The sequence below is a fragment of the Gallinula chloropus genome, assembly GCF_964237585.1.
Source record: "Gallinula chloropus genome assembly, chromosome: 2".
NCBI classification, from domain to species: Eukaryota; Metazoa; Chordata; class Aves; order Gruiformes; family Rallidae; genus Gallinula; species Gallinula chloropus.
Window position 1 is genome coordinate 163,779,769 of NC_140086.1, and position 22,340 is coordinate 163,802,108.

General features: G+C 63.3%; 2 protein-coding genes across 3 annotated transcripts; one reads left to right on the forward strand and one right to left on the reverse strand.

Annotated features, from left to right (window-relative positions):
- Nucleotides 1-8,676: 8,676 nt before the first annotated feature.
- On the forward strand, nucleotides 8,677-12,191 carry LOC311189146 (uncharacterized protein; the record flags this gene model as incomplete). Its single annotated transcript, XM_084260726.1, has 5 exons — nucleotides 8,677-9,154; nucleotides 9,436-10,085; nucleotides 10,248-10,374; nucleotides 10,811-10,918; nucleotides 11,092-12,191. The coding sequence occupies 5 exons, from the start codon at nucleotides 8,677-8,679 to the stop codon at nucleotides 11,802-11,804; spliced, it is 2,076 nt and encodes a 691-aa protein (XP_084116852.1). The 3' UTR covers nucleotides 11,805-12,191.
- A 1,069-nt stretch (nucleotides 12,192-13,260) lies between these two features.
- LOC311188819 (uncharacterized protein) lies at nucleotides 13,261-15,620 on the reverse strand. 2 transcript variants are annotated; one of them, XM_084260332.1, is made up of 4 exons: nucleotides 15,549-15,575; nucleotides 15,039-15,165; nucleotides 14,495-14,602; nucleotides 13,261-14,321 (listed from the first exon to the last, which is right to left on the reverse strand). In XM_084260332.1, the coding sequence occupies exons 2-4, from the start codon at nucleotides 15,163-15,165 to the stop codon at nucleotides 13,525-13,527; spliced, it is 1,032 nt and encodes a 343-aa protein (XP_084116458.1). In that variant the 5' UTR covers nucleotides 15,549-15,575; the 3' UTR covers nucleotides 13,261-13,524. The 2 variants fall into 2 exon arrangements, with proteins under 2 accessions (XP_084116458.1, XP_084116459.1); XM_084260333.1 differs by having other exon boundaries at nucleotides 13,261-14,318; nucleotides 15,039-15,620.
- Between the last annotated feature and the right edge of the window lie 6,720 nt (nucleotides 15,621-22,340).

Sequence of the window (22,340 nt, forward strand, 5' to 3'; positions counted from 1 at the left end):
TCAATCTGTTGTGCTTTGAGCCCGTGGATGAGCACCTCTTTGGTGGAGCCATCCCCATGCTCCCCAGCGCTGCAATAGAAGAACTGCCTGCTTCTCTGCTCTGTGTAGAGAAGCTCTTTGCCATTGCAACCGCCAACAGTTTTTGGCGACCTAGTGATTCAGTGAAACATAATAATGCTGAATAGATTGATGTAGATGTAGCTTGAGACAATTAATATAACTTTAGTTTGTGTATTTTAAGAATATATTTGGTTTGGATTTTAGTAAATTTGGCTGTGCTGTGACTGTGTGAGCTGTTTTGTGACAGCAGCTACAAAACTGAGCCTAGAAGCTAGTGAAGATAGGGGAGTCATAAATAATGAGACTAATGACCAATTAAGAGGCAGAGTATATCTTGTTTTCAGTGAAAAGGAATGTGTCTCTGAGCTCAGATAACCACGGAGAAGAAACGTAAAGAGCATGAGCTGAGAGCGAGGAAGAGACTGAAGACCAGCGGAAGACCCCCCAATGTCACTGAGCATGCTCTGTCCGGGAGAAGTTAATGGAATGATAATTTGCATAAGCCTTCCTTAGTGATAACGAGTATGTGGAGTTCATCTGTATCTCAGTGTGAGAACTGTGGCTGTAAGGGGCGCACACGCTGGGCGGAGCGATGCCCTGAGTGCCCGGCGCTGCTATAAAGGATCCCTGGTTCCCAGGCACCAAGGCTGTTGGGTTTTGATTCGGGCTTTGCGAGGCATCAACACCGAGAGCAGCGAAGGGCAATACAGTCTGTCCCGGGGGTGCTGCTGCCCCCGCTGTCCCGGGGCTGGCTCAGCCCAGAGGGAGGTGCCCCCAGCTCCCAAACACTCCTGGGGTGGGTGCTCCCCCCCACCCCCATTGCCCCAGAAGCCGGAGCAGCAGCCCCGGGGGGCCTCCAGCCCCCCAAAGACACAAGTGCTGTGTGTCGGCCTGAAACGGGGCTGGGGATGCTGAGGCTCAGCACCAGCCTCTGGGAGGGGGAACTGGAGGCCCAGCAGCTGTTCCCCCTCCCCAGCTGCTGCTGCTGCCGGCAGGGGCTGGGGGCTGTCAGGGCCGTGGGACCCTCCCCTCAGGTGGGGCTCCAAAGCGCAGGCCACGGGGCTGCATCGGCAGCTGAGGCTGGGCACCGGCACTGCGGGGGCCCGCGGCAGCCGGGCAGGGGGCTGCGACCCAGGCCAGGGACTGACTTACGGGCTCGGCAACAGCGGCCGGTGCTGCCGGGAGAAGGCGGAGCCGGGGGCAGGATGGAGAGCTGGACCTGAGACAGACACCGCGGGGCTGGAGCTGAAACAGCGCTGAGCTGGAGCCCCAGTGGAGGCAGGAGGGCTGGGATAAAGGGGGGGTGGGGGCGAGGGGCTGGAAGAAAGGGGGGGAGGAGGAGTGTGGGGCTCGGGGAGGAGCGGGAATCACTCCGGGCAGGAATAAAGACACTGGGGCTGGAAATGAAAGCTGCAGAGCTGGAATAAAGGCTGGTGGTGTGGGAAAGGAGCTGAAAGCACTTGGGCCTGGAGCTGAATCGAGTAAAGTCAGTGGGACTGGGGCTGAAATGAATGCTGTGGGGGTTGGAAAGGAGCTGAAATCACTCGTGGGAAGAATAAGGACATTGGGGATGGGGCAGAAATGGCTTGAGGTGCTTTCCCCTCCTCCCATCTCCTGGCCCCTGGCTGAAGAGACCATCGCCCACCTCCCTGCGCGCTCCTGAAGAACAAAAAGGCACCACCCAAGATCAGAACAGCGTTTAGAAACTACTGCCCCCAACATGGAAGTCCAGGTGAATTCAGGACTGAAGGGACTCGAGACTCAGGCAGCTCAAAGACCATCCGCTCCCAAGCGCCTGCCACGAGCAGGGACACCTCTGCCTCAAGCCTCCTGTCCATCTGCCCTCCCGCAGCTGAAGGCCATTCCCTGAGGAGGAAGGAGCCGCAGGCACACAGTGGGATGGGCTGAGCACAACCCCCATTCCCAGCCTCGGGAGCTGCTGGGGGAAGGAGGGAGAGAAATCGGGAGGGAAGCTGAGCCCGGGAAGAAGAGAGGGCTGGGGGAGGGGTTCTGAGAATGACATTTATTTCTCATCACTCCCAATTTGAGAACAAAGGAAATTCTTTCTTCCCCAGCCCAGTCTGTTTTCCCATGACGGTCACTGGTGGGTGACCTCTCCCTCTCCCTGTCTTCACCCACCAGCCTTTCCTTACACCTTCACTTCCCGACTGACACAGGGGCTTTGGTGGGCTCCTGCCCCCCAGCCAGGCTCAGCCAGTCAGAGCAGGACATCCCTGCAGCCCCCGGCCACCACGGCCCCTCCGCAGCAGGTTCAGGAGGTGCCAGGCTGGGGGGGTGCCAACAGGCTGGGGGTGCTGTGGGTGCCCTGGTGAGCCAGCATCATCCCCTCATCCTGAAACCGCTCCTCACAGAGGCTGCACTGGAAGGGCTTGTCCTCTGCCAGCCCCTCCTGCTGGGATGGACCTTCCCCAGCACACCGGCCGCTTTTTGGCACCGCCTGCAGCCTCTGGTGGGTCCTCAGGTGCCTCTTCATGTTACACTTCTGGGAGAAGGCCTTGCCACACTCATTGCACTTGTGGGGCTTCACACCTGTGTGGATGCGCTGGTGGACAGTGAGGGTGCTCTTGTCCCTGAAGGCCTTGGGGCACTGGGCACAGGTGAAGGGTCTTTCCCCAGTGTGGATGCGCTGGTGCCTGATCAGGCAGTATTTATCACTGGACTGGTGGCCGCAGTCCCTGCAGGTGAAGGGCTTCTCACCAGTGTGCACACGCTGGTGAGTCAGCAAGTTACACTTCTGGCTGAAGCCCCTGCCACAGTCGGGACAGACGAACGGATGCTCACCGGTGTGGCTCCGCATGTGCCTATGGAAATGTGACTTGTACCTGAAGCTCTTGTTGCACTCAGGACATGTTGGCTGTGGGCAAGGGCGCCCCGATGACCCCCTGGGGCTCCTGCTGTGGGTCAAGTTTGCCCGACGCCTCCTGCCCTTCTTGGGCATCCCCAGCAGTAGGGCGGTGGGTGCCAGCTGACCCTCAGGAATCCCACTGGCCTCCATCTGTATCCCGCTGGCTGCTGGGGAGAAGAAGCCAAGGTCACTGCTGTGGATTCCATGGGCATGTGGGACCCCACACCATGCCCAGCGGCACAGGCACCCCACCAGCCCACCAAAATTCCTGGTGCACAAAGCACCTGGGGCCAAAGGATCGGTGCTGCTGTAACCAGCAACCCCTCCCACAGCCACCCGAGACTTGCCTGGCACAGGGGTCTGGTGCTGCTGCATCCTGGGAGGGTCTGGCACGCACGGCATCTCTTCTCGCTCCAGCTGGCAGATGATCTCTGGCTTGATGGCGACCTGGCCTGGCAGGGCAGACAGAGAGGCACCCTCTCCCACACGCTGGCATGGCAGAACTGGCCACCCCCTCCCCAGACCCAGCATCACCCCAGCTCTGATACCCTCTGCTGCCCCTGCCTGGCCACGGCTTCAGCACCCCTTGAGAGTGGCCAGGAGGAAGCCTTTCTTTACCCAGGGCAGGGCGGATCCCAATCCCATCCTACCCATCTATCCCCAGATATCCCATTCCATCAACTCCCCCCCCATTCCCATCCCATCACACATATCACATCCCAGCCCACTCCATCCCACCTCACCCCAGCCCAGCCTCTCCCCCAGCCCCGCTCTCCACAGGGCAGAGGCTGCCTGGCCGGGCACAACCCGGCAGCTCAAGCCCGACATCCCAACCCCTCCGGCAGCGCTCGCGCAGCCACGGCCACAGCCCGACTCTCCCTCCCAAGGGCTCCAGCTCAGCCCCGCAGCTCAACTGCGGCCCCAGCCCAGCTCCACCACGCTAGAGACACTCCTCACCCAGTGAGCCGGTATCAGATGGACCTTCTTCAGAACAGCGGCCGCTTTCTGGCACCACCTGGAGCCTCTGGTGGATCCTCAGGTGCTTCTCCAGGTTACCCTTCTGGGTGAAGGCCTTGCCACACTGGTCACATTTGTGAGGTCTCACACCTGTGTGGATGCGCTGGTGGACAGTGAGGGTGCTCTTGTCCCTGAAGGCCTTGGGGCATTGGGCACAGGTGAAGGGTCTTTCCCCAGTGTGGATGCGCTCATGTTCAGTGAGTTTATTCTTCTTCCTGAAAGCCTTGGGGCAGTGGGGACAGGGAAATGCTCTATCCCTAGTGTGGATGCGCTGGTGGGCAGTGAGGTACCTCTTCTCCCTGAAGGCCTTGGGGCACTGGTCACAGATGAAGGGACGCTCCCCAGTGTGGCTCCGCATGTGGACAAGTAAATGTGACTTGTACCTGAAGCTCTTGTTGCACTCAGGACATGTTGGCTGGGGGCAAGGGCGCCCCGATGACCCCCTGGGGCTCCTGCTGTGGGTCAAGTTTGCCCGACGCCTCCTGCCCTTCTTGGGCATCCGCAGCAGTAGGGCGGTGGGTGCCAGCTGACCCTCAGGAATCCCACTGGCCTCCATCTGTATCCCGCTGGCTGCTGGGGAGAAGAAGCCAAGGTCACTGCTGGGGATGCCATGGGCATGTGGGACCCCACACCATGCCCAGCGGAACAGGCACCCCACCAGCCCACCAAAATTCTTGGTGCACAAAGCACCTGGGGCCAAAGGATCGGTGCTGCTGTAACCAGCAACCCCTCCCACAGCCACCCGAGACTTGCCTGGCACAGGGGTCTGGTGCTGCTGCATCCTGGGAGGGTCTGGCACGCACGGCATCTCTTCTCGCTCCAGCTGGCAGATGATCTCTGGCTTGACAGCGACCTGGCCTGGCAGGGCAGACAGAGAGGCACCCTCTCCCACACGCTGGCATGGCAGAACTGGCCACCCCCTCCCCAGACCCAGCATCACCCCAGCTCTGATACCCTCTGCTGCCCCTGCCTGGCCACGGCTTCAGCACCCCTTGAGAGTGGCCAGGAGGAAGCCTTTCTTTACCCAGGGCAGGGCGCATCCCAACCCCATCCTGCCCATCTATCCCCAGATATCCCATTCCATCAACTCCCCCCCCATTCCCATCCCATCACACATATCACGTCCCAGCCCACTCCATCCCACCTCACCCCAGCCCAGCCTCTCCCCCAGCCCCGCTCTCCGCAGGAGGCTGCCTGGCCGGGCACAACCCGGCAGCTCAAGCCCGACATCCCAAGCCCTCCGGCAGCGCTCGCGCAGCCACAGCCACAGCCCGACTCTCCCTCCCAAGGGCTCCAGCTCAGCCCCGCAGCTCAACTGCGGCCCCAGCCCGGCCCCGCCGCCACCGACACACTCCTCACCCAGCCAGGCCAGCGCCCGGTAGTTGTCCAGCATCACCTCCCGGTAGAGCCGCCGCTGCCAGCCCGACAGCTTTGCCCACTCCTCGGCCGAGAAGTGGATGGCCACGTCCTCAAACGTCACCGCCATCTGCAGCCAGAAGCACGCCCGGCTCAGCACGCCCTGCCGCGCCTTCGCCCGGCACCGCGGCCGGAATCCTGCCGGGGCCGGCCAGGGCCCCGCCGGCACCGGGCTCTCCGGCAGCGCGACGGAGGGCGCCGGCCGCTCGGCCGGGACAGCCCCGAGACCCACCTTGCCGGGGCAGCTCCTGCTCCCGGGGGTCTCTCTCGCTCTCCCGCTCTCTCTCGCACGGGGACGGCGGAGCCGGGATGCTCCGCACGCCGCACCAGACGCCTGCCCCGGGCAGCGGCCGCCCCGCCACAGCAGCAGCGAGGGCCCACGGGACCGCTCCTCAGCGCGGGGCAGAAGGGCACCCACCTGCCCAGAGCCGTCCCCGCTTCCAGCCAGAGTCTGACTGAAGCCCGGGCAAAGCCCCGGACCCCCGGGCGGCAGCCGAGCCCCAGCACGGGCCGGGGAGGGACCGGCGGGACGGACGGAACCCCGCGGGGGATGAGAGGAGGCGGTTCCCGGCCCAGCCGCGGGGCCGAGCACACGGCAGCCAGAGCCGCCGGGACCCCACGCGGTTCCTCCCCGGCCCGGCCCGGCCCGGCCCGCGCCCCCCGCTCGCTCCGAAGCCGCCCGGGCCCGGAGCCGCCCGGCCCGGAGCCGCCCTGCCCCGGCCGCGCTGCTGGTACCTCGGCCCGGCCTGACGGGGATGTGCCGAGGTTCCGCCTCGCCGGTTCCGCTGCGGACGGGGGAGCGGGGGGGTGCGGGGGGCTTCTCGTCGCCCCTTTGCTCCAGCCCCGAGCCCAGCCCCACGCGGCCGCTCTCTCCACGGGGGTGGGCGGGGGGAGGGAAGGGGAGGGGAATTGCTCGGCCGGGGAGAGCGAGGGTTCCGGGGGCACCTTCCGGCCTCATCTGCACGTTGCCTTAAGACCCTGGCACGGAGCGACACTCGGCTGCGGGGTTGGGCCCCCTCAGCTCACTCAGCCTTTCCTCACAGGGGAGATGTTGGCCCAGGTGATGGACCAGATGATGGCCCAGGTCATGTAGCACATAAACCACCGATGTGTCTTAGAGCAGGGGGGGGAGAAACCTGTCACGGGCATTCCTGGCTCCGCCACAGGGTACAGACTCGTTAATTGCTGTAGCATGGATTCCCCCACCCCATCATTTTGGAAAGACCGTTACCACGGCTATTGAAGTGGGAGCCGCGGTCCTTCAGCAGGGGAGGGAGCGTTTGTCGGCTTCACGTGGTACAGACCCAGATACGATTTATTTACCCCGTGATACAAAGTAATTGGCCTTTTTAACTCCCCAGCCTTTTGCTCTTCAGTGTGCATTGGCTGATTATACGGGACAGATCAGTATTCATTTTCCAAGACACAAAATAATACAAATTCAAAGCGGCTTTCACTGTTGCCCACCTGACAATTGGCTGTTACTCCCATAGCTAATGATGGATGGAAGATGGGCCTCCCATCATTTTAACTCGCAAACCCATCTGGAAATTAATAATAAGGCTTTAGTGACGATAAAAAAATCACAAACAAACCAGAGGGAAGGACCTTTCCCTCTAATAACATGGGGCACAGGGTATGCTAGTGTTTCCACACCTTCTGGTCCAAAATGGGTGCCAGCATGATGGCTCAAGGCCTCTGTGTGGCAACCACCATTATCACCTGCATGATGATGACTGCACCAATGTCACAGCTGTCGAAGTTTTGATGGACTCTATTGTGTGCATTAAGAGTCAATTCACACAAGTATTGACAAAGTGATGGAGGGTTTTTCTGGAGTTGTTGTTTTTTTTTTTTGCAGGGATGTGGGTGGTTCCTGAGCTGTTGCAGGTAGGATTAGAATGTTTGTATTTGTTTTCATGCCACTTCGTGCTTGTTGAGATATATACAAGGTTCAATATGCCAACGGCTTTGAAACAAGTTTTTTTAATGTAAATACAAAAGGGGGGATGTGGGAAGTGGAAAAGCACCCTGGAAAAGAGACAGTTCTGCTTGTTGGGAGACAAGCTGCAAAAGCCAGAGAAAAAGCAGGAAAGAGGGTTGTTTAGAGATGCAAATTTGTGTGTCCTTTAGCAGGGAGGTGGCACCCTGTATTTTATCCTGGTAAGAAGTGCAGATGAAACCTAGGGTGGGACAGCCTATTGTACAGGAACATTGTGGTTCTTGTATTAATGAAAGGACTGGAAACCTGACAGGAGGCTAATGCATCAGCCATGAGAGGGTATAAGAGTCTGCTCAGTTGTTATTAAAGTTGTTTTCGATCCACCACACTTGGACTCCAAGCCTTTCTATACACCACAACCTGCCTGACTCATCCCTCAAGCCAACCCGCACACAAGCTCCAACACCACAAATAAAGTGAATAATAAATCCCATCCAGCAACCACAAACATCCCCACGCCCCATGGATAGAGCATCGCTACCCCACTAAAACCCAACCCAACAGACAAGACACCTACACTATCCACAGTAACCACCCCAAACTTCCAAGCCCCCACAAAACCACCACCAACCAAGCCAACAACAAGCCCCACAACATACCCCCCAAGCTGCCAATCTCCCCAGCCCTCAGGGTAAGGATCAGCTGCCAGGGATACAGAACATAAAACAACTCCCAAATGTAGTAGGGAATGACCAGGCTGGAAAAGCTCTTTGAGCCCATCCAGTCCAACCATCCCCATCCTGAGCTGAACCAGAGCCCTGAGCACCTCATCTCCCCTCTGTTAAACACCCCCAGGGCTGGGGACTCAGCCCCTCCCTGGGCAGCCTGTGCCACAGCCCCACAACTCTGCCAGGGAAGAACTTTGCCCTCCCAGCTGATCTTGTTGCAGTCCTCACCTTGGGGGGCTGGAGACACCCCCGGGGCTGCTGCTCCAGACAGTTGTGTGAAGGGAAAGGGAGAGGGCGCCCAGCCACCCCCTGCCAAGGGCCCCGGGCCAGGAGTGCTTGGGAACTGGGGGGCACCTGAGGCAACAGCCCCCCGCCCACACCCGGGGAAAGCTTTACTGCACTCGGTTACACTTCACAACGCCACAGTTCTCCTTGGACCTTCGATTCCAGCAGCACAAGGAAATCATCCCGGGGTCAGCAGCATTTGCTGTTCTCTCTTTATTTCACCACCATTTCCCGCCCCAGCGCACGCGGGAGCCGGGACCGGGACCCCGCAGCACAGCTCGGCCGCACCCCGACCCCGGGGCGGCTCCGGCGCCGCTCGGGCTGCGCTACCCGGCGCTGCTGCGCCGGGCTGGGGGAGCCGCATGGCGGGCGCTGCCGGGTCCCGATCAACCCCCGAGCCGGGAAGGGTCTCGGTGCGCGTCGGCCGGGCTCGGCCGCCGCTTGTGCCCGCGCAGCCACGGCAGCCCGGACCGGACGGCACCGCTCGGGCCGGGACTCGGGGCTCCGCGGGGCCGAGCTCCTCCACAGCGGGCCCCGGGGCCGCGGCACGGCCGCTCCGTGCGACTGAGCTCGGCTCTGCGAAGAGCCCGCCCCTTGCCCCGCTCCTTCCCGGCTGCTTCCGCCCGGCCCGGGACCGGCCCCGCAGCTGCCCTGGAGCCCCCGCGCCGGGGCCCGGGACGCGTCCCCGAGGGAGGGCGGGGCTGCGGGACCCCGACAGGAGCGGGGACACGGAGGCTCCGCCGCCCCGGGGTCTCTCGGGCCGCCCCGGTCCCAGCCGAGGGACAGCGCGGGGCCGGATTGAAGCCTCGGGCCGGGATTGGTCAGAGCCGAACGGAAAGGGCGAGCTGGGATTGGTCAGAGCGGAGACACCGGCGGCGGGGATTGTGTGGAGTCGAGACGGAGGAGGGTGGAGACCGGATTGGAAACAAAAGGCGTGATTGGGCCAGAACGGAAGATTGGCGCGACAGCGATTGGCGGTTGGGCAGCAGCGGGCGTGGTCAGAGGTTTTAAAAGGGGCGGCGGGAGCCGTTACCTGTTGGTGAGACGCGGAGCGGTATTGAGGACGTTGTTGGCGCTACTGGAAGGACCCCTGGTGTCTCTGAGCTGTTGAACTGTGAGAGGGGGCCGAGGTGCCGGCCGGGCGGCTCCGGACCCGGGCGGCTTCGGAGCGAGCGGGGGGAGCGGGACGGGCCGGGGAGGAACCGCGCGGGTCCCGGCGGCTCCGGCTGCCGTGTGCTCGGCCCCGCGGCTGGGCCGGGAACCGCCTCCTCTCATCCCCCGCGGGGTTCCGTCCGTCCTGCCGGTCCCTCCCCGGCCCGTGCTGGGGCTCGGCTGCCGCCCGGGGCTGAGCCGCGCCCGGGGCCAGCGGCGGGCGGGGCCGCGGGGAGACCCGGTCCCTGAGCCGAGCCGGGCGGAGCGGAGCGGAGCGGCGGGACTACACCTCCCGTGCTGCACCGGCGGCGGGCGGTGCTCCCGGGCCGAGGCGGCCGGCGGCTCCCAGACCGCCCTTGTTCCTGCCCGCGGCCCGGCCGGGTGCTCGGCCCCCCGGCCTGCCCCGCAGAGCCATCGTCCTCCCGCTCCGCTCGGGTGCCGGAGGCCGAGGCGGGAGCCGGGAGCTTCCCGACGAGCCGTTGCCCGGGCCGCTCCGGGCCTTTGCGCCGGGTCGGCCGGCGGCGCGGGGCACGGCCGGGGGTCCGGGGCTTTGCCCGGGGCTCCGTCAGGCTCCGGCTGGACGGGCGGGCGGCTCTCGGCAGGTCTTGTGCCCGGCAAGGTGGGTCTCGGGGCTGTCCCGGCCGAGCGGCCGGCGCCCTCCGTCGCGCTGCCGGAGAGCCCGGTGCCGGCGGGGCCCTGGCCGGCCCCGGCAGGATTCCGGCCGCGGTGCCGGGCGAAGGCGCGGCAGGGCGTGCTGAGCCGGGCGTGCTTCTGGCTGCAGATGGCGGTGACGTTTGAGGACGTGGCCATCCACTTCTCGGCCGAGGAGTGGGCAGAGCTGTCGGGCTGGCAGCGGCGGCTCTACCGGGAGGTGATGCTGGACAACTACCGGGCGCTGGCCTGGCTGGGTGAGGAGTGTGTCGGTGGCGGCGGGGCCGGGCTGGGGCCGCAGTTGAGCTGCGGGGCTGAGCTGGAGCCCTTGGGAGGGGGAGTCGGGCTGTAGCCGTGGCTGCGCGAGCGCTGCCGGAGGGCTTGGGATGTCGGGCTTGAGCTGCCGGGTTGTGCCCGGCCAGGCAGCCTCTCCCCTGCGGAGAGCGGGGCTGGGGGACAGGCTGGGCTGGGATGGAGTTGGGTGACAGATGATGGGGATGGCTTCGTGATGGGCCCGACTGGGCTGTTACATGTGGGATGAGATGGGGCAGGATGGAGATGGGATGCACCCAGCCATTGTTAAAATCCTCTTCCTGGCTGGTCTCAAGGGCTGCTAAAGCCATGGCCAGGCAGAATAGGAGATAGGAGCAGAGCTGGGGCAATGCAGGGTGCCTCTCTTTCTGCCCCGGACAGCCCAAGTCGCCATCAAGCCAGAGATCATCTGCCAGCTGGAGCGGGAAGAGATGCCGTGCGTGCCAGACCCTCCCAGGATGCAGCAGCAGCACCAGACTCCTGTGCCAGGTTAGTACGGGGAGCTGTGGGAGGGGTTCCAGCAGCACTGTCCATTTGGCCCGAGATGCTTTGTGCACCTGGATGTTTTGGGGGTAGGTGGGGTGCCTGTGGCGCTGGGTGTGGGGGTGAGGTCCCACATGCCCATAGCATCCCCAGAAGTAACATCAGCCTCTTCCGCCCAGCAGCCAGTGGGACGCAGATGGAGGCCAGTGGGGTCTCTGTGGGTCTGCTGGCACCCACTGCCCCACTCCCGGGGATGCTTAAGACGGGCAGGAGGCGTCCGGAGAACTTGGCCCACAGGAGGAGCCAGAGGAGGTCATCGGGCTGCGCTGACCCTCAGCCCAGCAAAACACCCCGAAGGCTGGAGAAGACCCGCCCAACGTGTCCTGAGTACAACAAGAGCTTCGGGAAGAAGTCGCATTTACATAGGCACATGCGGAGCCACACAGGCGAGCGTCCGTTCGTCTGTCCTGACTGTGGCAGGGGCTTCAACCGTAAGTTTCGCTTGCAGAGTCACCAGCGCATACACACTGGGGAGCGACCATTTGCCTGTGACCAGTGCCCCAAGGCCTTCAGGGAAAAGAGGTGCCTCACTGTCCACCAGCGCATCCACTCAGGTGTGAAGCCCCACAAGTGCAATGAGTGTGGCAAGGCCTTCTCCCAGAAGTGTAACATGAAGAGGCACCTGAGGACCCACCAGAGGCTGCAGGCGGTGCCAAAAAGCGGCCGGTGTGCTGGGGAAGGTCCATCCCAGCAGGAGGGGCTGGCAGAGGACAAGCCCTTCCAGTGCAGCCTCTGTGAGGAGCGGTTTCAGGATGAGGGGATGATGCTGGCTCACCAGGGCACCCACAGCACCCCCAGCCTGTTGGCACCCCCCCAGCCTGGCACCTCCTGAACCTGCTGCGGAGGGGCCGTGGTGGCCGGGGGCTGCAGGGATGTCCTGCTCTGACTGGCTGAGCCTGGCTGCAGGGCAGGAGCCCACCAAAGCCCTGTGTCAGCCGGGAAGTGAAGGTGTAAGGAAAGGCTGGTGGGTGAAGACAGGGAGAGGGAGAGGTCACCCACCAGTGACCGTCATGGGAAAACAGACTGGGCTGGGGAAGAAAGAATTTCCTTTGTTCTCAAATTGGGAGTGATGAGAAATAAATGTCATTCTCAGAACCCCTCCCCCAGCCCTCTCTTCTTCCCGGGCTCAGCTTCCCTCCTTTCATCCCCAGCTGATCTTTCATTGCCAGAGCCAGTTTCTTCATCTGCCCATTGTTTTAACTCCAGGTCCATAACCAGCACCCACTGTTTTGATTCCGAGTCCATAGCAATTTTCCTCACTGATAAAGGCACCTGCTGCCTTGTCCCTAAAAGCCTGAACATGCATTTCAGTCTCTTATGTCCCAGCTCCAACCCCACAGTCTGGATTTCAGCTCCTTTCCCACACCACCAGCCTTTATTCCAGCTCTGCAGCTTTCATTTCCAGCCCCAGTGTCTTTATTCCTGCCCGGAGTGATTCCCGCTCCTCCCCGAGCCCCACACTCCTCCTCCCCCCCTTTCTTCCAGCCCCTCGCCCCCACCCCTCCTTTATCCCAGCCCTCCTGCCTCCACTGGGGCTCCAGCTCAGCGCTGTTTCAGCTCCAGCCCCGCGGTGTCTGTCTCAGGTCCAGCTCTCCATCCTGCCCCCGGCTCCGCCTTCTCCCGGCAGCACCGGCCGCTGTTGCCGAGCCCGTAAGTCAGTCCCTGGCCTGGGTCGCAGCCCCCTGCCCGGCTGCCGCGGGCCCCCGCAGTGCCGGGGCCCAGCCTCAGCTGCCGATGCAGCCCCGTGGCCTGCGCTTTGGAGCCCCACCTGCGGGGAGGGTCCCACGGCCCTGACAGCCCCCAGCCCCTGCCGGCAGCAGCAGCAGCTGGGGAGGGGGAACAGCTGCTGAGCCTCCAGTTCCCCCTCCCAGAGGCTGGTGCTGAGCCTCAGCACCCCCCAGCCCCGTTTCAGGCCGACACACAGCACTTGTGTCTTTGGGGGGCTGGAGGCCCCCCGGGGCTGCTGCTCCGGCTTCTGGGGCAATGGGGGTGGGGGAGGGGGGAGCACCCACCCCAGGAGTGTTTGGGAGCTGGGGGCACCTCCCTCTGGGCTGAGCCAGCCCCGGGACAGACTGTATTGCCCTTCGCTGCCTCAGCACCGCCCGCCCCCGCCTCCTGTCCATCTCCCGCAGCTGAAGGCCATTCCCTGAGGAGGAAGGAGCCGCAGGCACACAGTGGGATGGGCTGAGCACAACCCCCATTCCCAGCCTCGGGAGCTGCTGGGGGAAGGAGGGAGAGAAATCGGGAGGGAAGCTGAGCCCGGGAAGAAGAGAGGGCTGGGGGAGGGGTTCTGAGAATGACATTTATTTCTCATCACTCCCAATTTGAGAACAAAGGAAATTCTTTCTTCCCCAGCCCAGTCTGTTTTCCCATGACGGTCACTGGTGGGTGACCTCTCCCTCTCCCTGTCTTCACCCACCAGCCTTTCCTTACACCTTCTCTTCCCGACTGACACAGGGGCTTTGGTGGGCTCCTGCCCTGCAGCCAGGCTCAGCCAGGCAGAGCAGGACATCCCTGCAGCCCCCGGCCACCACGGCCCCTCAGCAGCAGGTTCAGGAGGTGCCAGGCTGGGGGGGTGCCAACAGGCTGGGGGTGCTGTGGGTGCCCTGGTGAGCCAGCATCATCCCCTCATCCTGAAACCGCTCCTCACAGAGGCTGCACTGGAAGGGCTTGTCCTCTGCCAGCCCCTCCTGCTGGGATGGACCTTCCCCAGCACACCGGCCGCTTTCTGGCACCGCCTGCAGACTCTGGTGGGTCCTCAGGTGCTTCCTCAGGTCACCCTTCTCGGTGAAGGCCTTGCCACACTGGTTGCAGTTGTAGGGCTTCACACCTGTGTGGATGCGCTGGTGGGCAGTGAGGTTCTTCTTGTCCCTGAAGGCCTTGGGGCACTGGTCACAGGCGAAGGGTCGCTCCCCAGTGTGGCTGCGCTGGTGCCTGACCAGGTTGGGCAACTGTGTGAACTGGTGGCCGCAGTCCCTGCAGGTGAAGGGCTTCTCACCAGTGTGTATGCGCTGGTGACTCAGCAAGTTACCCTTCTGGCTGAAGCCCCTGCCACAGTCGGGACAGACGAACGGACGCTCGCCTGTGTGGATCCGCATGTGCCTAAGTAAATGCGACTTCTTCCCGAAGCTCTTGTTGCACTCAGGACACGTTGGGCGGGTCTTCTCCAGCCTTCGGGGTGTTTTGCTGGGCTGGGGGCAAGGGCGGCCCGATGACCTCCTCTGACTCCTCCTGTGGGCCAAGTTCTCCTGACGCCTCCTGCCCCTCTTGAGCATCCCCGGGAGCGGGGCAGTGGGTGCCAGCAGACCCACAGGGACCCCATTGGCCTCCATCTGCGTCCCACTGGCTGCTGGGGGGAAGAGGCTGATGTTACTTCTGGGGATGCTATGGGCATGTGGGACCTCACCCCCACACCCAGCGCCACAGGCACCCCACCTACCCCCAAAACATCCAGGTGCACAAAGCATCTCGGGCCAAATGGACAGTGCTGCTGGAACCCCTCCCACAGCTCCCCGTACTAACCTGGCACAGGAGTCTGGTGCTGCTGCTGCATCCTGGGAGGGTCTGGCACGCACAGCATCTCTTCTCTCTCCAGCTGGCAGATGATCTCTGGCTTGATGGCGACTTGGGCTGTCCGGGGCAGAAAGAGAGGCACCCTGCATTGCCCCAGCTCTGCTCCTATCTCCTATTCTGCCTGGCCATGGCTTTAGCAGCCCTTGAGACCAGCCAGGAAGAGGATTTTAACAATGGCTGGGTGCATCCCATCTCCATCCTGCCCCATCTCATCCCACATGTAACAGCCCAGTCGGGCCCATCACCAAGCCATCCCCATCATCTGTCACCCAACTCCATCCCAGCCCAGCCTGTCCCCCAGCCCCGCTCTCCGCAGGGGAGAGGCTGCCTGGCCGGGCACAACCCGGCAGCTCAAGCCCGACATCCCAAGCCCTCCGGCAGCGCTCGCGCAGCCACGGCCACAGCCCGACTCTCCCTCCCAAGGGCTCCAGCTCAGCCCCGCAGCTCAACTGCGGCCCCAGCCCGGCCCCGCCGCCACCGACACACTCCTCACCCAGCCAGGCCAGCGCCCGGTAGTTGTCCAGCATCACCTCCCGGTAGAGCCGCCGCTGCCAGCCCGACAGCTCTGCCCACTCCTCGGCCGAGAAGTAGATGGCCACGTCCTCAAACGTCACCGCCATCTGCAGCCAGAAGCACGCCCGGCTCAGCACGCCCTGCCGCGCCTTCGCCCGGCACCGCGGCCGGAATCCTGCCGGGGCCGGCCAGGGCCCCGCCGGCACCGGGCTCTCCGGCAGCGCGACGGAGGGCGCCGGCCGCTCGGCCGGGACAGCCCCGAGACCCACCTTGCCGGGCACAAGACCTGCCGAGAGCCGCCCGCCCGTCCAGCCGGAGCCTGACGGAGCCCGGGAGGAGACCGGCAGGACGGACGGCACCCCGCGGGGGATGAGAGGAGGCGGCTCCCAGCACACGGCAGCCAGAGCCGCCGGGACCCCGCGCGGTTCCGCCCCGCCCGGCTCCCCCCCCTCGCTCCGAAGCCGCCCGGCCCCGGACGCGTTGCTGGTACCTTGACCCAACCTCACGGTTCAGCAGCTCTCAGGCGCCGGACGCAGTTGCAGCAACAACAACCTCCCGCCGGACCCTCGGCCTTGTGAGAGCAACGAGTCCCCGCCGCTTTTTTTAAAACCTCTGACCACGCCCAGCGGCGCCCGACCGCCTATCACTGCTTCGCCATTCTTCCATTATGGTCCAATCACATCGTTCCTTTTCCATCCGGTCTCCGCCCTTCGCCGACTTCACTCCGCCCAATCCCCGCCCGTCGTTTCACTCCTGTCCCGCCGCCGGTGTCTCCGCTCTGACCAATCCCAGCTCGCCCTTTCCGTTCGGCTCTGACCAATCCCGGCCCGAGGCTTCAATCCGGCCCCGCGCTGTCCCTCGGCTGGGACCGGGGCGGCCCGAGAGACCCCGGGGCGGCGGAGCCTCCGTGTCCCCGCTCCTGTCGGGGTCCCGCAGCCCCGCCCTCCCTCGGGGACGCGTCCCGGGCCCCGGCGCGGGGGCTCCAGGGCAGCTGCGGGGCCGGTCCCGGGCCGGGCGGAAGCAGCCGGGAAGGAGCGGGGCAAGGGGCGGGCTCTTCGCAGAGCCGAGCTCAGTCGCACGGAGCGGCCGAGAGCGGCCGTGCCGCGGCCCCGGGGCCCGCTGTGGAGGAGCTCGGCCCCGCGGAGCCCCGAGTCCCGGCCCGAGCGGTGCCGTCCGGTCCGGGCTGCCGTGGCTGCGCGGGCACAAGCGGCGGCCGAGCCCGGCCGACGCGCACCGAGACCCTTCCCGGCTCGGGGGTTGATCGGGACCCGGCAGCGCCCGCCATGCGGCTCCCCCAGCCCGGCGCAGCAGCGCCGGGTAGCGCAGCCCGAGCGGCGCCGGAGCCGCCCCGGGGTCGGGGTGCGGCCGAGCTGTGCTGCGGGGTCCCGGTCCCGGCTCCCGCGTGCGCTGGGGCGGGAAATGGTGGTGAAATAAAGAGAGAACAGCAAATGCTGCTGACCCCGGGATGATTTCCTTGTGCTGCTGGAATCGAAGGTCCAAGGAGAACTGTGGCGTTGTGAAGTGTAACCGAGTGCAGTAAAGCTTTCCCCGGGTGTGGGCGGGGGGCTGTTGCCTCAGGTGCCCCCCAGTTCCCAAGCACTCCTGGCCCGGGGCCCTTGGCAGGGGGTGGCTGGGCGCCCTCTCCCTTTCCCTTCACACAACTGTCTGGAGCAGCAGCCCCGGGGGTGTCTCCAGCCCCCCAAGGTGAGGGCTGCAACAAGATCAGCTGGGAGGGCAAAGTTCTTCCCTGGCAGAGTTGTGGGGCTGTGGCACAGGCTGCCCAGGGAGGGGCTGAGTCCCCAGCCCTGGGGGTGTTGAACAGAGGGGAGATGAGGTGCTCAGGGCTCTGGTTCAGCTCAGGATGGGGATGGTTGGACTGGATGGGCTCAAAGGGCTTTTCCAGCCTGGTCATTCCCTACTACATTTGGGAGTTGTTTTATGTTCTGTATCCCTGGCAGCTGATCCTTACCCTGAGGGCTGGGGAGCTTGGCAGCTTGGGGGGTATGTTGTGGGGCTTGTTGTTGGCTTGGTTGGTGGTGGTTTTGTGGGGGCTTGGAAGTTTGGGGTGGTTACTGTGGATAGTGTAGGTGTCTTGTCTGTTGGGTTGGGTTTTAGTGGGGTAGCGATGCTCTATCCATGGGGCGTGGGGATGTTTGTGGTTGCTGGATGGGGTTTATTATTCACTTTATTTGTGGTGTTGGAGCTTGTGTGCGGGTTGGCTTGAGGGATGAGTCAGGCAGGTTGTGGTGTATAGAAAGGCTTGGAGTCCAAGTGTGGTGGATCGAAAACAACTTTAATAACAACTGAGCAGACTCTTATACCCTCTCATGGCTGATGCATTAGCCTCCTGTCAGGTTTCCAGTCCTTTCATTAATACAAGAACCACAATGTTCCTGTACAATAGGCTGTCCCACCCTAGGTTTCATCTGCACTTCTTACCAGGATAAAATACAGGGTGCCACCTCCCTGCTAAAGGACACACAAATTTGCATCGCTAAACAACCCTCTTTCCTGCTTTTTCTCTGGCTTTTGCAGCTTGTCTCCCAACAAGCAGAACTGTCTCTTTTCCAGGGTGCTTTTCCACTTCCCACATCCCCCCTTTTGTATTTACATTAAAAAAACTTGTTTCAAAGCCGTTGGCATATTGAACCTTGTATATATCTCAACAAGCACGAAGTGGCATGAAAACAAATACAAACATTCTAATCCTACCTGCAACAGCTCAGGAACCACCCACATCCCTGCAAAAAAAAAAAACAACAACTCCAGAAAAACCCTCCATCACTTTGTCAATACTTGTGTGAATTGACTCTTAATGCACACAATAGAGTCCATCAAAACTTCGACAGCTGTGACATTGGTGCAGTCATCATCATGCAGGTGATAATGGTGGTTGCCACACAGAGGCCTTGAGCCATCATGCTGGCACCCATTTTGGACCAGAAGGTGTGGAAACACTAGCATACCCTGTGCCCCATGTTATTAGAGGGAAAGGTCCTTCCCTCTGGTTTGTTTGTGATTTTTTTATCGTCACTAAAGCCTTATTATTAATTTCCAGATGGGTTTGCGAGTTAAAATGATGGGAGGCCCATCTTCCATCCATCATTAGCTATGGGAGTAACAGCCAATTGTCAGGTGGGCAACAGTGAAAGCCGCTTTGAATTTGTATTATTTTGTGTCTTGGAAAATGAATACTGATCTGTCCCGTATAATCAGCCAATGCACACTGAAGAGCAAAAGGCTGGGGAGTTAAAAAGGCCAATTACTTTGTATCACGGGGTAAATAAATCGTATCTGGGTCTGTACCACGTGAAGCCGACAAACGCTCCCTCCCCTGCTGAAGGACCGCGGCTCCCACTTCAATAGCCGTGGTAACGGTCTTTCCAAAATGATGGGGTGGGGGAATCCATGCTACAGCAATTAACGAGTCTGTACCCTGTGGCAGAGCCAGGAACGCCCGTGACAGGTTTCTCCCCCCCCTGCTCTAAGACACATCGGTGGTTTATGTGCTACATGACCTGGGCCATCATCTGGTCCATCACCTGGGCCAACATCTCCCCTGTGAGGAAAGGCTGAGTGAGCTGAGGGGGCCCAACCCCGCAGCCGAGTGTCGCTCCGTGCCAGCGTCTTAAGGCAACGTGCAGATGAGGCCGGAAGGTGCCCCCGGAACCCTCGCTCTCCCCGGCCGAGCAATTCCCCTCCCCTTCCCTCCCCCCGCCCACCCCCGTGGAGAGAGCGGCCGCGTGGGGCTGGGCTCGGGGCTGGAGCAAAGGGGCGACGAGAAGCCCCCCGCACCCCCCCGCTCCTCCGTCCGCAGCGGAACCGGCGAGGCGGAACCTCGGCACATCCCCGTCAGGCCGGGCCGAGGTACCAGCAGCGCGGCCGGGGCAGGGCGGCTCCGGGCCGGGCGGCTCCGGGCCCGGGCGGCTTCGGAGCGAGCGGGGGGAGCGGGACGGGCCGGGCCGGGCCGGGGAGGAACCGCGCGGGTCCCGGCGGCTCTGGCTGCCGTGTGCTCGGCCCCGCGGCTGGGCCGGGAACCGCCTCCTCTCATCCCCCGCGGGGTTCCGTCCGTCCCGCCGGTCCCTCCCCGGCCCGTGCTGGGGCTCGGCTGCCGCGCGGGGGTCCGGGGCTTTGCCCGGGCTTCAGTCAGGCTCTGGCTGGAAGCGGGGACGGCTCTGGGCAGGTGGGTGCCCTTCTGCCCCGCGCTGAGGAGCGGTCCCGTGGGCCCTCGCTGCTGCTGTGGCGGGGCGGCCGCTGCCCGGGGCAGGCGTCTGGTGCGGCGTGCGGAGCATCCCGGCTCCGCCGTCCCCGTGCGAGAGAGAGCGGGAGAGCGAGAGAGACCCCCGGGAGCAGGAGCTGCCCCGGCAAGGTGGGTCTCGGGGCTGTCCCGGCCGAGCGGCCGGCGCCCTCCGTCGCGCTGCCGGAGAGCCCGGTGCCGGCGGGGCCCTGGCCGGCCCCGGCAGGATTCCGGCCGCGGTGCCGGGCGAAGGCGCGGCAGGGCGTGCTGAGCCGGGCGTGCTTCTGGCTGCAGATGGCGGTGACGTTTGAGGACGTGGCCATCCACTTCTCGGCCGAGGAGTGGGCAGAGCTGTCGGGCTGGCAGCGGCGGCTCTACCGGGAGGTGATGCTGGACAACTACCGGGCGCTGGCCTGGCTGGGTGAGGAGTGTGTCGGTGGCGGCGGGGCCGGGCTGGGGCCGCAGTCGAGCTGCGGGGCTGAGCTGGAGCCCTTGGGAGGGAGAGTCGGGCTGTGGCCGTGGCTGCGCGAGCGCTGCCGGAGGGCTTGGGATGTCGGGCTTGAGCTGCCGGGTTGTGCCCGGCCAGGCAGCCTCTGCCCTGCGGAGAACGGGGCTGGGGGAGAGGCTGGGCTGGGGTGGGATGTGATATGTGTGATAGAATGGGGTGATGCTGGGTCTGGGGAGGGGGTGGCCGGTGCTGCCATCCCAGCAGTGCAGGAGAGGGTGCCTCTCTGTCTGCCCCGGACAGGCCAGGTCGCTGTCAAGCCAGAGATCATCTGCCAGCTGGAGCGAGAAGAGATGCCGTGCGTGCCAGACCCTCCCAGGACACAGCAGCACCAGACCCCTGTGCCAGGCAAGTCTCGGGTGGCTGTGGGAGGGGTTGCTGGTTACAGCAGCACCGATCCTTTGGCCCCAGGTGCTTTGTGCACCAGGAATTTTGGTGGACTGGTGGGGTGCCTGTGCCGCTGGGCATGGTGTGGGGTCCCACATGCCCATGGCATCCACAGCAGTGACCTTGGCTTCTTCTCCCCAGCAGCCAGCGGGATACAGATGGAGGCCAGTGGGATTCCTGAGGGTCAGCTGGCACCCACCGCCCTACTGCTGGGGATGCCCAAGAAGGGCAGGAGGCGTCGGGCAAACTTGACCCACAGCAGGAGCCCCAGGGGGTCATCGGGGCGCCCTTGCCCCCAGCCAACATGTCCTGAGTGCAACAAGAGCTTCAGGTACAAGTCACATTTACTTGTCCACATGCGGAGCCACACTGGGGAGCGTCCCTTCATCTGTGACCAGTGCCCCAAGGCCTTCAGGGAGAAGAGGTACCTCACTGCCCACCAGCGCATCCACACTAGGGATAGAGCATTTCCCTGTCCCCACTGCCCCAAGGCTTTCAGGGAGAAGAATAAACTCACTGAACATGAGCGCATCCACACTGGGGAAAGACCCTTCACCTGTGCCCAATGCCCCAAGGCCTTCAGGGACAAGAGCACCCTCACTGTCCACCAGCGCATCCACACAGGTGTGAGACCTCACAAATGTGACCAGTGTGGCAAGGCCTTCACCCAGAAGGGTAACCTGGAGAAGCACCTGAGGATCCACCAGAGGCTCCAGGTGGTGCCAGAAAGCGGCCGCTGTTCTGAAGAAGGTCCATCTGATACCGGCTCACTGGGTGAGGAGTGTCTCTAGCGTGGTGGAGCTGGGCTGGGGCCGCAGTTGAGCTGCGGGGCTGAGCTGGAGCCCTTGGGAGGGAGAGTCGGGCTGTGGCCGTGGCTGCGCGAGCGCTGCCGGAGGGCTTGGGATGTCGGGCTTGAGCTGCCGGCTTGTGCCCGGCCAGGCAGCCTCCTGCGGAGAGCGGGGCTGGGGGAGAGGCTGGGCTGGGGTGAGGTGGGATGGAGTGGGCTGGGATGTGATATGTGTGATGGGATGGGAATGGGGGGGGAGTTGATGGAATGGGATATCTGGGGATAGATGGGTAGGATGGGGTTGGGATGCGCCCTGCCCTGGGTAAAGAAAGGCTTCCTCCTGGCCACTCTCAAGGGGTGCTGAAGCCGTGGCCAGGCAGGGGCAGCAGAGGGTATCAGAGCTGGGGTGATGCTGGGTCTGGGGAGGGGGTGGCCAGTTCTGCCATGCCAGCGTGTGGGAGAGGGTGCCTCTCTGTCTGCCCTGCCAGGCCAGGTCGCCATCAAGCCAGAGATCATCTGCCAGCTGGAGCGAGAAGAGATGCCGTGCGTGCCAGACCCTCCCAGGATGCAGCAGCACCAGACCCCTGTGCCAGGCAAGTCTCGGGTGGCTGTGGGAGGGGTTGCTGGTTACAGCAGCACCGATCCTTTGGCCCCAGGTGCTTTGTGCACCAGGAATTTTGGTGGGCTGGTGGGGTGCCTGTGCCGCTGGGCATGGTGTGGGGTCCCACATGCCCATGGAATCCACAGCAGTGACCTTGGCTTCTTCTCCCCAGCAGCCAGCGGGATACAGATGGAGGCCAGTGGGATTCCTGAGGGTCAGCTGGCACCCACCGCCCTACTGCTGGGGATGCCCAAGAAGGGCAGGAGGCGTCGGGCAAACTTGACCCACAGCAGGAGCCCCAGGGGGTCATCGGGGCGCCCTTGCCCACAGCCAACATGTCCTGAGTGCAACAAGAGCTTCAGGCACAAGTCACATTTCCATAGGCACATGCGGAGCCACACCGGTGAGCATCCGTTCGTCTGTCCCGACTGTGGCAGGGGCTTCAGCCAGAAGTGTAACTTGCTGACTCACCAGCGTGTGCACACTGGTGAGAAGCCCTTCACCTGCAGGGACTGCGGCCACCAGTCCAGTGATAAATACTGCCTGATCAGGCACCAGCGCATCCACACTGGGGAAAGACCCTTCACCTGTGCCCAATGCCCCAAGGCCTTCAGGGACAAGAGCACCCTCACTGTCCACCAGCGCATCCACACAGGTGTGAAGCCCCACAAGTGCAATGAGTGTGGCAAGGCCTTCTCCCAGAAGTGTAACATGAAGAGGCACCTGAGGACCCACCAGAGGCTGCAGGCGGTGCCAAAAAGCGGC